Source organism: Mesoplodon bidens (genome assembly GCF_964165515.1).
Source record: "Mesoplodon bidens genome assembly, chromosome: 5".
NCBI lineage: Eukaryota > Metazoa > Chordata > Mammalia > Artiodactyla > Ziphiidae > Mesoplodon > Mesoplodon bidens.
The window spans coordinates 32,619,657-32,636,628 of record NC_138161.1 but is presented as its reverse complement, the minus strand read 5'-3'; the positions used below and the strand labels follow the sequence as shown (position 1 = coordinate 32,636,628).

Sequence of the window (16,972 nt, the reverse complement as noted above, 5' to 3'; positions counted from 1 at the left end):
AAAGCAGAAAAAAAAGATGAGACGAGTTATGTGGAGGGTGGGAGTGAAGCAGCCCATAAACCAGGAGCTTTAGAGGATAATGAATGAACAGGATCCAAATGACTCTTGTTTTTTCTAATTCTTTCTGGACTTTCCTAACCGGACAATAATAGGCACTGCCTGTTGTGTAGAAGATCTCTGCTTTTTGTATGGAAAAAAAAAATCCTTTGACCTGACCCTGAGAGAAATACAGAGAAAGGGGAAATCTGAGAAAAACTTAAAGAAATTTCTATCATTTATTCTCCAGAAAAGAAATTTTGGGTTGATAATTTTCTTCAAATGAGAAAAAGGATTTTATTTGGAGGGTATAAATGGCATTTATTTGTTTATTGAAACTCGAACAAATGAAATTGTGATGGACAGGTTTTCATTTAGATAAGAAGAATCACTTCCTGATAATCATGGTTGTTAAAAGCTTAAATGATCATTCAAGATAGGGTCCTCTCAAAAACCTCTGATGTTTTAGGAGCTTCTGTGTTAGATGTTGTTTTAGATAAGTTTTAGGGTCCTTAATAGACTATGAAAAACCTTACAGTTATCAATTGTCATTGATGTGATATGCAAATGCATTAGCCTAACATTCTTAAACACACTGGATTTTAATTAAAAGATTCAACTGCTATGGTTTAATTGCTGGTAAAACCTATAGGCAAGGGAAAAGTGCTTTTTAAAATTTTAAATGAGCTGCTTCCCAGTGATTTTTTTGGTTTCTAACATATTAAATATTTTTGAAACTGTTTAAGAAATTTTACATTACTGAAAATACATGACTAGAAACTATTTAGGAATCATTCCTCTGATCTCCTGACTTCAAATAAGGCTTGATTTTAACTGCATCACTCTAATGGGATCAAATTTATTTTCAGATTACCCCAAAGATAATTTTATGACTTTTTGTTTTCTCAAAGCAAAGTTCTGTTGCTACAGTTGTCAGGTTCTCTCTCTTGTAGTTTCTGAACATTTCTTCCTGTCATTTAAAAGACATCATCTTTAAGGTTATGAGAAATGGAAGCAAGTCCCATCCTCTGTTTGTTTTCAAATCTGGATAGCATAGTTATGCTATGATAAACATTATGCCTGAGCAAATGAGAGTGTGCTTTTTTTTAACTTTTCTTGCCTGCGTGATTGAAAAATTATGCTTAGAGTTTTTACCTTAGAGTGAAAGTAGACAATTTATTTCACTCACATTAAAGGGAACGTGCGAGTCAAAATGTGCTCCTGAATTACCTTTAAATTTTGCATATGTGGTAACAATATGCAAGAGAACTCCTCTCTCTATTTTAAAACTACCATTTCACAGCAGCAGTGCTTGGCATAGTTCATTTATTTAAAGTACCGGAATGTATATCAAGTGGTGACTTGCTGAAAGACATGGACATTATTTATTTGAGTAGAATATATTGTGGATGTCTACTGGGCTATTACGAAAAAGCTCTGCATTTGACAGTAATTACCTTTGTTTCTAAAAGAGCAAAACAATTGCTTTCCAGTATTTTAAATATGTAATACTTGAGCTTTCTATGTTAAAATACCCAATGTTTCAGCATTGAAAACAGGTAATGTGATTATAACTTTATTAGATAGTGTTATAAAGTTTTCTCTGTTTCCATAATGTGTTTACATTTTTCCTGTGTGTTTTCTCAATTAAAAATATGCAAAAATTCAAATATGATACCTTTTTTTAACCGTGTTACTCAACCTATGGGCCTGTACCAGCAGCACCTGGGTTCTGCAAAATCCCTGGTCACACTTCTGACCTATACAATCATAACCTGTATTTTAACCAGATCTTAGGGTGATTCTTATGCTTATTCAAGTATGAGAAGCATGGGTTTAATAGAATATCATTGGCAGCATGAACCTTTTAAAATTAATCTGATGGTGGAGTTACAGGATTTAATACTTCTTTATCTTTGATTAAGATGCTTGATTTCTATTCTATGTAGCATTAGCAGTTAAGATTTATAGTGTGTTTTTTAAACCCACTACATATATACTTATCTAATCCTGGTAGCAAAATGTAAAGTCATTGAAAAGTGTTATACAATTTCATAGCTATCATTCATTGTAGCTCTGCCATTTAATCAAAGTAGAGGTTTTAAGATTCATTTCTATTTTTCTTAAATGATTTATGATGATGCTGGGAATGCTAACAAATATTCATTCATAGACAGTATGAGCCATGTATCCAAATATTAATGTGTTCTTCATTTTATTTTAAAAGGACGATCATTGTTAAGTCAAATCTTATTACTTTTTCTGTTTCATTTTCTGTTTATTTTTATTTATTCCATGTTTTCTTTTTTTGTTTTGTTTTAGTTGGGTCTGGTAAGTTGACATTTTATTGGCCATCTTCTAATCATCGTGTCACTGTGACTGGAACTTCTCTTCCCCTTTCCATCCATACCCTTCCATGTCCTTCAACCAATCAGCCTCCATGTTTCACTTGTCATTGGCCACAAAGACAGACTGCACAGAATAAAGTCTGCAGGAAGTATGGGTAACTGTGACAAAGAGTAAAGGTAATGGGGTTGCTAACTTTATGTCTTATTAAATGATGTGTGATCTGCATCCTTTTATTTTTTCTCTTTTTAAATGAGTGATAAAATAAGTGATAGGTCTTTATCTTGATTAAGTACTATTTCAATTTATATCTCACAAGATAAACAAAAGAAGAAAAATAGGTGCCCAGAGGACAGTTTGGGTTTGGGGGATCCAAAATACTTTTATGAATCCATGTCTGTCTTTTTGTAACTGTTATTCAATAATAGTCATTAAAAGTCCTTCTGGTGAATAACCTAGCACTTAGGGCTGTTTGCACTCATTTTCATTTCTATGTGTCAGAATCATTTCATTTTATGTAAGAAACAACCACATGATGTGTCTAAAATTTATCAAAGTTTGCTTTGATGAACAATTTGTCCTCATATAAATAAAGGTTTCTAAGTACTTTCATGATCAGTACTTTGGAGAAGGTCCATTCACATACTTTAAGGATGCTGGAGCACCATTTTTGGAGAATTTTGTATGGTGTTCCAGGGAATAATTTTGACCCTAAAAGAATCTCTCTTATGTTTTAAGTTAAAAAGCTATACACATATTATAAACATGTCATTTCATACTAATACAGATAAGAGGATGGATTGTTCAATAATGGTGATGCAATAATGAGCTATTAGAAGAAAATAGCTTTCTGTATATGCAAAAATATAGATAGGTTAAAATTTAATAAAAGCAAAATACAGGATGAAAATAGAGTGAATATTTATATAATATAATTTCATATGTATTATGTAATCTATATTATATAATTTCATTGATAGAACAACAAAAATGCCTAACTAGATTAGAAAGACTTTTAATAAATAGAAAAATATATCTACAACATTTTTGAGAAGTAGATAAAATTTTAGCTTATCCTTTGTTCTTAGAAATCAAAAAGTTAAGCACAATTTAAAAGGCAGTGTTTGGATTAGGCTGATGTTATCTGAACCACTACCTAAAGTAGAGGGACCCCCAGAAATGGCTTCAGAAGTCACTTCATGGAACCCCTTCTCCTGTCCCCAAGCTGTTATCTATTTAGGAATTAGATCTTTGAGGAAGAATTTGTTTGGAGGAGAAGTTTCATGGCTTAAGAAGACAAAAAAGTTTGTACACCATTGAGATAGAAGGTTTTTAATCTTTTCTAACATTCCAGCCCTTATGACCCATAACCCATGCCCTGCCTTTTTATTTAGAAGGGGAATACTGTATAGCACAGGGAACTATATTCAATACCTGGGATAAACCATAATGGAAAATAATATGAAAAAGAATGTATATCTATGTATAACTGACAACTTTACTGTATAGTAGAAATTAACACAAAATTGTAAATCAACCATACTTCAATAAAATAATTTTTTAAAAAAAGTTAAGTGCAAGAACACAATATCCACAACAAACAGGATATCAATGACAGGGTAATGTGAATATAAATGTTTAACCTCACTAATATAAAAGTGCCAATTAAGAGGAGATTCTATTCTAAGTTTGTCAAGGATGTTAATGTTCAGTGTTTGTGAGGTTTAGGAGGAAAGGGTCCTATCAGAGAGAGTTTCAGTTGAAATAAATTTGAATAAAATTGAGAGGGATGTAAATCTCACCATTGTGTTTAACGGGGGAATTAGCAACAATCTAAATTTAAAGACAATAGATTAGTTAAATAATTAAGGTAATTTGTATTTAGACCATTTAAACAGTCATTCAAGTGATACTGTAGGAGAATATTTTAAAACAATATGGTACAATTCACATGGCTGAATTATAGGTAGCTTTTCTTTGCTTATCTAATTTTCAATATTTTCAACACTGAACATCATATTAGTAACATGATTATGTGTTTTTAATTATGGCAAGTTTAAATATTGTAGCCCTTGAAAAATAGTCCAACATTTTATCATGAACATCAGATGCATATGGTGATTGGCCTTCTCAATCTAAATAGATAAGTGATGGTGATAGAAGATTGAAAAAGGCATATTTAATCCATTTAAATTTTTTCTTAGATATATGTCTATATCTAATATTTAACATACATGTAGGAAAGGATTTTTTCTAAGACATGCCTCGTGGCTGATGTCATTGTTGCTGTTGGCTGGAGGATATGCCTATAAGATATAGTAAATTCATTTCCAGGCAAATATCCTGTGTGGAAGGATTGCTGCAGGATAAATGTAGTTTGCATAAGGGTTTGTATCCCTTGTTCCCACATACGTCTTTGAGGTTTGAGGAGAGCTGGCGTTTTATAAAAGAAACATGGATTCTGGCACATGTTATTAGACATGGTTCTGAGATTTAGAAAAGAGACCACCCGAAGTTTTTCTTGTCTAAGTGATTTGAACATTTAGATTTTCCTACTCAAATTCCCTGCATATATTGGAAAGTCATATTTTCCCATTCACTTAATTAATCATTTGGTTTTCTTTCATTGAAACAAACCAAACTCTTTTCTGGATTTGGTTTATTATCCAGTCAGTCCTTTCAATTTCTTGGTCTGATTTCTATGTCAGTTATTCCAACCCTTAACAAAGGAATCAAACGCTCTTGTATGGATGTGTGTAGAGGAAAATCCTCAGGCAATGATGAACATGCCTGTTATTATACCTGGATAATGATAGTGCTTGCCAAAGTCATGAGTAAACCAGTCAATTACAATCAGAGTTTAAAAAAATTATAAGCTAGAGCATCAGCATTACCAAATTGAACCTAAACTTATTCTCTTAACTTTGTATTTTCTTCCCTAGAAGTTACAGGACATTTGAAGGCATTTGACCTGATTTTTCAGGTCTCCTATAATTTTCTAGTCAAATGGTATAATTTCTACTAAACCTCAATTAAAAATAAAAAGGGAGTATAGAAGAAAGCACATTAATCTAGAAGTTAGGAGATCTAATTGCTTTCTTCAGTTTTGTGACCATGCAAGTTGTTTTACATATCTCCTTTTCTAAAGGGGTTTTATATTCCACTTTACACACATGTATATATGTGTATACATACAAATGTGTAAAGTTAATAAAACTTATATATTATATATCATAAATATTTGTATATATGTCTCAGATACAATTGACCAGAAAATATTTAGCAAGAGAAAAATGTACCCTTTCAAATACTCATCTTCATTGACAAAGAAGTCATATTCTCATGAGCAGAGAAGTAGCACTTGTGGACATAATCTGAACATACTTTTTGATTCATATTCACTTTAAGCAGTTATCCTAAGTGACTGACATAAGTAACTAAAAGTACTTTTAAGGAAAAGGTTAGAAATAATGGAACAGTCTTAAAAAGTGGATTATCCTGTATAAACTGTTAAATGTCTGGCTTGAAACGTTCACTTCAATTTGATCTGAGACAAGAAAGGAGAATAATTAGGCGTTTCAGACAGCTGATAACAAATGAATTTGAAAAGTGTAAACAGTAGGTAGAAAGACTTACGTTCAGTGCACATTTTTTCCAATCATAAAGCACAGCCCCAAAACAAGCTCTTTAAATTTTTTTTTTCAGCGAGTGACCCCATCAGCACACCTCATGTTTTCAGCTGCCATTGTTTTCAATGTAACTGACATAATTTTCTGACACTCTATTTACTGCTGGATGAAGTGGCCATTTAAGTCTGTATAAATCAAACAGTTTGGGCAAAGCTGGCAGTATTTATAATGTCAGGATGAGCAGATGTTTCAAATTTGCCCTCATTTCCATATATATTCTGTTTGAACATGCCCTTGCCTATGTAAATGAAAGAGGCATTTGACTCCACTATTGCTTTAAATTCATTTCTATTCAAGTAATTGGACTGAAGATTTTAAATGGTTATAATTTTCATGGTAGCATTTCGGGGGCTTTTGAGTTAAATTAATTTTAGGGCCTACCTACATCAGGAGGTCCTTGTGTCTGTGATTAACATCCATGCAGCTTTAAGCAGCTCTAAATAAGAAAATATATTTATTCATACGAATTTCAGGCATACGTTGAATGTAAAGGGTCAAAGTGTAGTTCAAGAATTCTTTTTAATAAGGTAGTTAATCTTAGAAGGTCAAGTAATTAAAAAGAAAAAAATCCTCTTTACAGAACTACACGATTCCACTCTATGAATGTGCACTTAATTTAGCTTCATTTAGGTTAAGGATGATAATTTATACATTATGTATATCTATAGAGTACATAACAACTGGTATAAAATAACATCAGCACTTGGGATATCAGCAAATTGTCTCAAATAGGACAATGACTCCATGCTTTTGATTCAGGGTAATTTGTTTCATCTCCTTCAGAACCTCCACATTTTGTTGTGAAACCCCGTGACCAGGTTGTTGCCTTGGGACGAACTGTAACTTTCCAGTGTGAAGCAACTGGAAATCCTCAACCAGCTATCTTCTGGAGGAGAGAGGGGAGTCAGGTATGACCTTGTTCTAATATTTCAATCAGTAAAGATGAGTGCCAGATATATAACAAAAAGCAACAAATTATTTAGTCACATAGCTGTCGCTTTAAGAGAACTGAGAAATCTCTGAGTAACCTAATCATTTCAGCAATAAAAGAAAACACAAAATTTCCTACCTTGTTTTAATTCTCAAACTTTCCCTGCCTAGTTTTGGTACACAGGGTGGTGTGTAGAATAGTAATTGTTTTATCATATAAAATTTACCTTTCTTTCCAATTAAGCCACATTTTTTTAAAACTACTTTTTTCTCAACTTATTAGTTATAACTTTTATTATTCAGAGATTTGTAAGTATATGTTAAAAGAGATTTACACACATTTAATACAAAGATGATAATTAGTGGAATTTTTCTGAAAGCACCAGGAATCTGAAGTGTCTTCTTTGCTTCTTTATGTTTTATCTATCATATCTCTATCAATTAAGGATTCATCAAACTATATGAAAGTCTCTTTAATATAGATGTCCTATTGGATATAGTTCAGTATATTCTAACTCTTTGAAAACTCTATTATGTGGTCACCATTTGCTATCAAGTCCTACTCTCTATACATTTTTATAAACCAGAATTTTCTATATATATTGAAGCTAGAATATAGAGATCTGTGGTCTTAAAAATTAAGTTCACTATTAGGCCTCAGCTTATTAAAGAGGGAGTTTTGAAACACTTTCACTTTAAAAATAATACGAAAGTTTAAAATAGTTTTTTTTTTAGATTTTTTTTAACATCTTTATTGGAGTATAATTGCTTTACAATGGTATGTTAGTTTCTACTGTATGACAAAGTGAATCAGCTATATGTATACATATATCCCCATATCCCCTCCCTCTTGCATCTCCCTCCCATCCTCCCTATCCCACCCCTCTAGGTGGACACAAAGCACCGAGCTGATCTCCCTGTGCTATGCAGCTGCTTCCCGCTAGCTATCTATTTCGCATTTGGTAGTGTATATATGTCCATGCCACTCTCTCACTTCATCCCAGCTTACTCTTCCCCCTCCCTGTGTCCTCAAGTCCATTCTCCACGTCTGCATCTTTATTCCTGTCCTGCCCCTAGGTTCTTCAGAACCATTTCTTTTCTTTTTTAGATTCCATATACATGTGTTAGCATTCGGTATCTATTTTTCTCTTTTTGACTTACTTCACTCTGTATGACAGTCTCTAGGTCCATCCACCTCACTACAAATAACTCAATTTCTTTTCTTTTTATGGCTGAGTAATATTCCATTGTATATACGTGCCACATCTTCTTTATCCATTCATCTGCCGATGGACACTTAGGTTGTTTCCATGTCCTGGCTATTGTAAAAAGTGCTGCAATGACCATTGTGGTACATGACTCTTTTAGAATTATGGTTTTCTCAGGGTATATGCCCAGTAGTGGGATTGCTGGGTCGTATGGTAGTTCTATTTTTAGTTTTTTAAGGAACCTCCATACTGTTCTCCATAGTGGCTGTATCAATTTACATTCCCACCAGCAGTGCAAGAGGGTTCCCTTTTCTCCACACCCTCTCCAGCATTTATTGTTTGTAGATTTTTTGATGATGGCCAAAACACAAATTTTTTCTTATCTCTTAGTGACTTCAGTTCTTCAGTAAATGTACACATTTCCCTTTACTTGTTTCTGATACTTGTAAAAAATTATTCTCATTCATTTTTGATACAGTTATTCCTAACCTCTTTTATTTTTTGCTTAAATCAACCTTGGGTGTGTTGCTTTATGATCTTGCTTCTACTGTGTTCATACAAATAGCACACAGGTAGTTTACTGACTGCACTCACTAATCATTTGTATGCAATGCCATCAAGTTCACTATAATTTTCACTTTGGTAGGCAAATATCAACTTGACTATGGTACAGAGGCTGTCATTTAAGTTCTAATACCTCAGTTGGTTCTAATACATTTCATTTGGCCTCGAAGGACTAAATTTGCTGACAGCAAATTAAAGACAAGAAAAAACCAAAATATTTTAGTAGAACAGGAAGAATTGAAAGTGTATTATATAAGAATACCTGTGTAGCGATAATAGTAAATCCACGAGCAGTTCTTCTTAATAGAGTAATATTTAAATGATTCATTTAGTTATTTAAATAAATTATTCATTGTCATCTAATCAAACTTTGAAATAATTTTGATTTGGTTTGGTTTGATTTAATGATATAACTCACTGTTACCTAAAATTTTGTCATTGGACACATTTCCAAGCAATAGTAGTTAAGCCTTTGTAAATGACAGATGTTAAAAGGCACCTAAACTTTTAAAAAGTAGCAAATTTATTTGATTAGAAGAAATGTTGATATTCTTTATTTCATGAAAAACAATGACATGATGTGTTTTTTACATGAAGTATGCACTCTCTCCAATGAGCATGATATTTTGATTCATAGAGAGAAATTTGTACCACAGAATAACATCACATTTTGTCTTGAGTTTGTTTTTAAGATAACTTTCTGCAAAAATAAAACTCCATTATGAATTCTTAAATTCAGTATTTGATTAAAAATTTGTAATAGATGTGCTCACCATTTAACCAGAAAAACAAGAAACTGTTAACAATTTGATAGATCAGTGAACTTTTATAATGGACAGGTAACAAACATAGTTATAATGGTGCCTAAATGATATTCTTAAACTTAATTTGTCAGAATGTGTTTAAATTTTAATGTTGTTTTTATACATTTAAAGACCTAGGGTTTAGAATCCTAATAGGCACATCTATGTGAAACAAAGCTTTTGACTTTGTTTTGGTTAAATATGTAAAACTTTTAATTCTAATGGTATCTAACATCCTTTTATATCTAGTATTGTTTGAAATTGAAATTATAAAGGCATATATCCATATTTAGAATTCATTTAAATTTTCAAATAACCCTATTTAAGGCTAGATCATTAAACCTTGTGCATTTATATGTTTATGTGTGTGCACATCTATATCTGGGTATGTGTTAGAGGATATTTAGCTTATTTGCATACACAAGTATGTGTGTTTGTGTGTGTGTAAAAGTTTATACATCTATTTGTAAATATATGTATATATATGCCAACATGTTGGAAACTAGCAACTAACCTATTGTTATTCTTTCCTCCCAAATTCTGGGTTCTAGAATCTGCTTTTCTCATATCAGCCACCACAATCATCCAGCCGTTTTTCAGTCTCCCAGACTGGTGACCTCACTATTACTAATGTACAGCGATCTGATGTTGGTTATTATATCTGCCAGACTTTAAATGTTGCCGGAAGTATCATCACAAAAGCATATTTGGAAGTTACCGATGGTAAAGTAGAACATTTTATTTCAAAATATCCAAGTTTGGCTTAGGATCTAAAGAGAGTGCCAGTAAATGCATTTATTTTCAACTTTGTGTCCTTTCTTACAGCAATTTTGGTGTAATATGAAAAGAATGAAGGTACAATGATTAAATGTAAAACCATTCTTATTTTAACTTGGCTATACTATAAACTTCTAGCATCAAATTGCGTTCATAAAAGCCTAGCAATTATACAAGGAAAGTTTACACTGAGTAGTTTTACTGTGTGGACTGTGTCCATGTTTTGGAACATGTGACGTTATTTTAAAATCTCTTAGTGTAAAATATCGTCCTTTTTCTTTCCTCCGTATTAAGGAGATAAGATGAATTGTTGACAAATCCAACTCACAATTCATGATGAGTACGTTTTTCTTAGTAATGTGGTTTTGTTCTATTTATCAACTCTTCTAAGCATGATTAATTAATGCCAAATATATTATAAAAATGCAGTAATGGAGAAAATCTCCAAACCATACGATGGAGAGTAGTAAGAAGAAAAGAAACTATAAGTAGGCATGTAAATATATAAAAAATATATACATATGTGTATATAACAGGTTTCCCTGCTCTCTGAAAGTACAGCATTCCTATGAAACATTTTGTAAGCCAAAGAAATGGCATCAAGTGAAGAAAATTTCCTCTTTTCATAAAAATGAAAATCCACTTCAGATTTATTTTGATTAGTGGGCACACGTACTAATGTAGGTCTTTCATAAAAGCAAAGTGGCTTAAAATGAACTTTCAAAAAATGCACAGTACCTGTATACACATATGTATATATACATATATACATAAAGTAAACATATATGCATTCTTTTTTGTTGGTGTATAGTAGTCCATTGTATAAATAGCTAACAATTTATTTATGGACCCTTTATTGATGGGTTGTTTTCAGTTTAGGGCTTTTATTAATAAAGCTAAATATTTCTGTATAAGTCTATGGGTGTGCATGTGCACTCAATTATCTTGTTTGCCTTTTGGTGGATGCATATACTCATTTCTCTCTCTCTCTCTCTTTTTTTTCATTTTCTCATGTATTCCAGATACAAGTCTTTGTCCAATATATGTGTTATAAATATTTCTTCCCAGTCATTCTCTTAATGATGATTTTAAGGCTTAAGTAACTAATTTTAATGAGGACCAATGTATTATTTTTTCTTTTATATGTGGTGCTTTTAGTTCCCTAATCTACCTTGAGACTGTGAGGATATTCTCCTGTGTTTTTTCTGGAATCTTTATTGTCTGTACTTGTGAGATTTAAGTTTTTAATCTATCTTGAATTAATTTTTGTGTATAGTGTAAAATAAGGGTCAAAATTCCTTTTATTCCCTTATATGGATACTAATTGTTTCAGCATCACTTATTGAAAAGACAGTACTTTCCCCACTGAATTGCAGTGGTATCTTAATCATAATTCAAATGAGCATACATGTAGTGGCCTACTTCTATTCTCTCTATTATATTCCATTAATTTCTTTATGCAAGTATGTATGGTCTTAATTATTATAGCTTTATAGTAAGCCTTACACACTTACTATAGTAGTGTAAGTCTCCAACTTTCTTTTTCTTGTTTTGGGTTGGCTATTAGAGGTCCTCTACATTTTAAAATAAATTTTAAAATCAACTTTTCAATTTCCATACACATAATACACACATACACACACACACACACATTTTAACATCCTAAACAAACAAAAAAAATCAGAATTTTAATTTTGATTCCACTTAAGTTATTGAACAATTTAAGGAGAATTAACATCTTAACAATCTGAGTCTTCCAATTTAGGGAATTTATCTGTCCAATCAAGTTAAATATATACCCAGCATCCACCAAGGTCTGACACATGGTAGACTCTCAATGGATATTTTTTGAATAAGTGAATGAAACAAAGAAGGAAAGCTTGAACAGCTAGCTGTTGGTTAAGTCAGAATTCAAAATTAAGATTGTCTCACTCAAAAGTCCACACTCTTAACACTGTCTATGATATATATTATATATCTACTGCCCCAATACGTTAGAATGACCTAAAATGTGTTTACAGTTTCTTACATACATTAGAGCTATTGAATGATGATTGTGAAGACCATGTAATGAATTTGATAATGATTAATATAATCAATAGAAAAAGTAGAACATAGATTTGTACATATGTTTATGATTGCAACTTTATAAAGCAACTTGTATGTAAGGATATACATTAAAAAAGGCCAAAGAAAACTATAATAAAATATTTTCAAATATCTCTTATTCTCATAATTGAAAGCAAAACTTTCTAAGCGCCTTTTGACATGGCCTTATCATGAATGGTTATATTTGTGAGCATAGATCAAGCATGTCAACTTTTGCTAAACTAAAATGAAAACAAAACTCCTAAATTTGTGGATTTGGGATTCATCCCTAGTAGCCAATTCACTTCTAAAAGTTTCATCTTACAGTCTCTGGGGAGATTTAAGGTGGTTTTGTGTTTGCTGTGGTGGTACTGTATTTTTAGTTTTGTTTTCTTTATTTTGGAGTCCATCAATATTGTACAAACAACTTACAACTATGGACTCATTCTTCATAGGTAAACTGTACTTATTGTGAGTGCTGATAATATCAGTTTTTACATATTACCAAATCAAGTCAAGAGAAGAGGTAATAGGCAGAGTATTTTCTGGAAACTATTTGACTTTAGTTTCTCGACTTTCTTTCTTTACTGTTTGCAAACAGAACAAAGGCAAAGGCAGAATAAAACATGAGACACAGAATATGGTAGAGTAGCAGTTGTCTTTGAAATGTTGTTTTTCTGTAGCTGAGGCCTACCCCAAATCCCGTTTGACACAGGAACATAGAAATTCATATAACCTATTTAATTGAAAATGTTTCGTATCTTAATTACTAGAAAGTAAGAAGTAGTTAGTGATGATTAAACGATGTATAAAATCTAAAATCACTTGCATTAATCTCTCAAAAGTTATTGATATACAGTGGAAAGAGCATTAACTTTCCAATTACTAGCTATTTACCAATGGCTAACTCTTTGATTTGGACGAGTCACATGAACTTTCAATGTTTCAGCTCCCTAATTGCTGAAATGAGGTAACAGTTTACAGCCTAACTCATAGGTGTTTTAGATATGTTTACAAACTGATGGCAATTGTGATATATGACTCTGATGTTTGCTGGTTTTTAGATGTGAATTTTACATACTTAAACCAGTCAGGGTGTGTATGTTATTCTGTATTCTTTTTCACTTAAAATTATTTTATGAATATTTTTATATGTATTAACATAGACTTTATGATTATTATTCTTGAGGTGACAAAAAATATTACTTCTGATGAAATACCCTCATTTTTTAGGGTCTTTAAATCTTTCATTGAACATGTGAAAAACAAAGACAAAAGTTTGCACTGTCCAGTATGGTAGGCACTTGCCACATGAGGCTATTTAAATTTGAATCAAAATTACTTAAAATTAAATAAAGCTACACATCCAGTTCCTCAATCACACCAGCCACACTCAGGTGCTCAGTAGCCACTTGAAGCTCTTGGCTTCTGTATTGGAGAGCACAAATATGGAAAATTTTCTTTTTACAGTGCTACGTCCTTCTGACTACAAAGTCCATGCACTTACTTTCTTTAAATCATATTTCTGTGTCTTACACATCCTATTTTATTACCTGATAATTAATTTTAATAATCCAAATGTGAGATATTAGACTCTTTTTGAAGTTTTTCTCATAAATCCTAAACTTAATGTTGACTGCTAAATGTACTATGCATTTTAATTTGGGTAACTTTGAACATTTCATCAGTATTTTATTCTAATCTGTGACAACACCAAAGTGTTTCATTGTCTTTACCTAAAAACATAAAATTGTTTTAATGAAGTTTTTTACCTCTGATTTACATATTATTATTTTATAGAAAAGGATCAATTGTGATATCACAATTCATATAATTGTCTAGCTTTTTGCAATTAGCAAAGTACACGAATATTTATTATTCCATTTATATCTTCATAGCAATCCCCTGAGCTGGTTAGAACAAGTATTATTATACTCATGTTACAGGTAAAAAACCGAGACTTAGATAATTTAAGGAACTTGCCTAAAGACACATGACAGATGGTGTAGCCTGATAATCAACCCTGGTCCTCTTTTCTTGCTTTATTTTTGTAAACTACCCAGTGTTAACCAGGAAGAAATCAATAACAGAGAAACAACATCATTAAACTGGGTTAGGATAGGATAAGGAAGTGAGGATGAAGCTAAATATGATGCAAATATCAAAGAACTCTAAAGATATAGAAAGTTGAATAAATCCCCAGATATTGGATTATTTCTAAATATAACAAGACTATGAATTGTAAACCACTCTGTTACTGGACTTTATTATAATCAGTTATAAAGAAACACTCTGTTACTAATTCAAGTAATATCTGGAGATAAATATTCATTCATTCTTATAATCAAGGGAACACAGGTGGTAGAGTCTTATAAAAAACCCCAGTGCACTAAAACACTTAGCATTATTTTTTCATACTTGTCAGAAGGGGCCTCTAATTTGATTTTAGCCAAACTCAACAGATAATGTAGAAAAGATTAAACAATTCTAAGCAAAGGAATTATTGGCTTATATTTTTCATCCAGGGAGTATCTGAAACACTCCTGACAAGTTTCAAACTCCAGCCTTCTAATACACCTCCATGGTATTAACAGATTTCACACCAGCAACCAAGGATGGAAGAGAATTGGAAGGGTGGAGTGAAAATGCACAGTTGCTGATTTCACTTTCTTGCTTTCTTGTTTTTCTCAGATTGAATGCCAAAAACTATTATTGCATGATAAATGAGGGACAAATTGAAGTGTGACTCCAGCTTGTGAAAAATCTTTGGTGCATAAAACTTTGAACATGACACATCCAGCTTTGCAAATGGTTGCATCCAAAATTTAGTCACTCTGGCAACCGGTTTTGTTTAATCAGGCAATTTCTTAGAGCTGTCTTTTTTTTTTTTTTTGGCGGTACGCAGGCCTCTCATTGTTGTAGCCCCTCCTGTTGCGGAGCACAGGCTCCGGACGTGCAGACTCAGCGGCCATGGCTCACGGGCCCAGCCGCTCTGCGGCATGTGGGATCTTCCCGGACCGGGGCATGAACCCGTGTCCCCTGCATCGGCAGGCGGACTCTCAACCACTGCGCCACCAGGGAAGCCCCTTAGAGTTGTCTTTTGAATATTTGTGACTTAAAATATTTTAAACTAATATTCAGAATTTTAAAGTTTAATAATGAAAAATGAACTTTATTTTTAATGTTTATTCATTTAAAAAACTATCTATGGAATTTCACATAAATTGCCTATGTCAGGAGATCAGAGCATCTCTCTAATGAAGGATTTATACTAGTTCCACTACAGTTGTTTTGGATTTTTCCCTAAAATTATGACTTTATTATCTCAGGTAAAGTTTTTAGGTTTTAGATTTTTTCATATAATAAGAGCAATTTTATTTATATGTTATAAAAATGTCTTCCATTGTTTCCTTCCATGGGACATTAAAACTGTTAAGGTGACAGATTTAACGAAAGTGCCTTCCCATTCCTATAATTCTGATATGGAAGTGTGTTATATCCTGGGTTAGGATATCCACTTCAATTATATTTTTGGATTAGCTTACCAAGAATATTTTTAGACAGTTTTCCAGTTTCTCTGAATTCACTATGTACTCTTTTAATAGAAAAAAATTCCAAGATAAAAAGAGTTCAGTCATATTGATTGGTCAGTTATCAAACTCCAAAGCACATTTTTGAATCCAAAATTGTCAAGCATGCTGGTATGATACCTTCATTCTTTCTGTTGGACTCAGGAAGATTATCAGGTTGGTTTTGGGTCATTTATGAAAATCTGTCTTATACATTTCCTTGGGGCAAATGGGTTTTTTGTTGTGTTTTGTGTTTTACATATTTTAAAGTTTAAGAAGGACAGTATTCCATTTCTCTCCACTATACATTTCCTTCGCCATCCGCAATCCTTATTTAGTCTCTGAACTCTTAGGTTATGTAGGTCCCTTGACAATGCAGCAAGCCTAGTCAGTGGTTGGTCATTTGAAAAGAGTACATTGTGTCTCATTTTAATATTCTGAATCAGTGCATCATAGAAATGCATTCTGAATAATGTATGTCTCCTACTTTAATTACTTGTTTAATTAGTTTGTTTGAAAGCCTAGAGCAACTGCTGTTGTTCGGATGATTAGAAAATTGCTTCCAGTTGCAGAAATCTATTTCCTGTTGTTTGTTCTGGCAGTGATCGCAGACCGACCTCCCCCAGTCATTCGACAAGGTCCTGTGAATCAGACTGTAGCAGTGGATGGTACTTTAGTGCTCAGCTGTGTGGCCACAGGCAGTCCAGTGCCCACAATTCTGTGGAGAAAGGATGGAGTCCTTGTTTCAACCCAAGATTCTCGAATCAAACAGCTGGAGACTGGAGTACTACAGATCCGATATGTTAAGGTAACTTGAAATGACACCCTGGGTTTCCCATTTTGTTCCACTTTGTTTTTGCCTCCAGCAACTAGTGTTGAAGTCTCAAATTTTAGAATCAATGAAATGTTAATAACAGTATTAATATATTTTTAATTTGATGCGTTATTCTTTCAGACATTTC

The 16,972-nt window shown here is 32.5% G+C and overlaps 1 protein-coding gene across 1 annotated transcript in view; it reads left to right on the top strand.

The window, feature by feature from the left end:
• The window catches only part of ROBO1 (roundabout guidance receptor 1), a 401,385-nt gene that overhangs the window by 300,874 nt on the left and 83,539 nt on the right, over positions 1–16,972 (top strand). Inside the window, exons 7-9 of the mRNA XM_081234266.1 lie at positions 6,855–6,979; positions 10,128–10,299; positions 16,613–16,818. Coding sequence (XP_081090392.1) covers positions 6,855–6,979; positions 10,128–10,299; positions 16,613–16,818 — 503 coding nt within the window. The remainder of the gene's footprint in view (positions 1–6,854; positions 6,980–10,127; positions 10,300–16,612; positions 16,819–16,972) is intronic.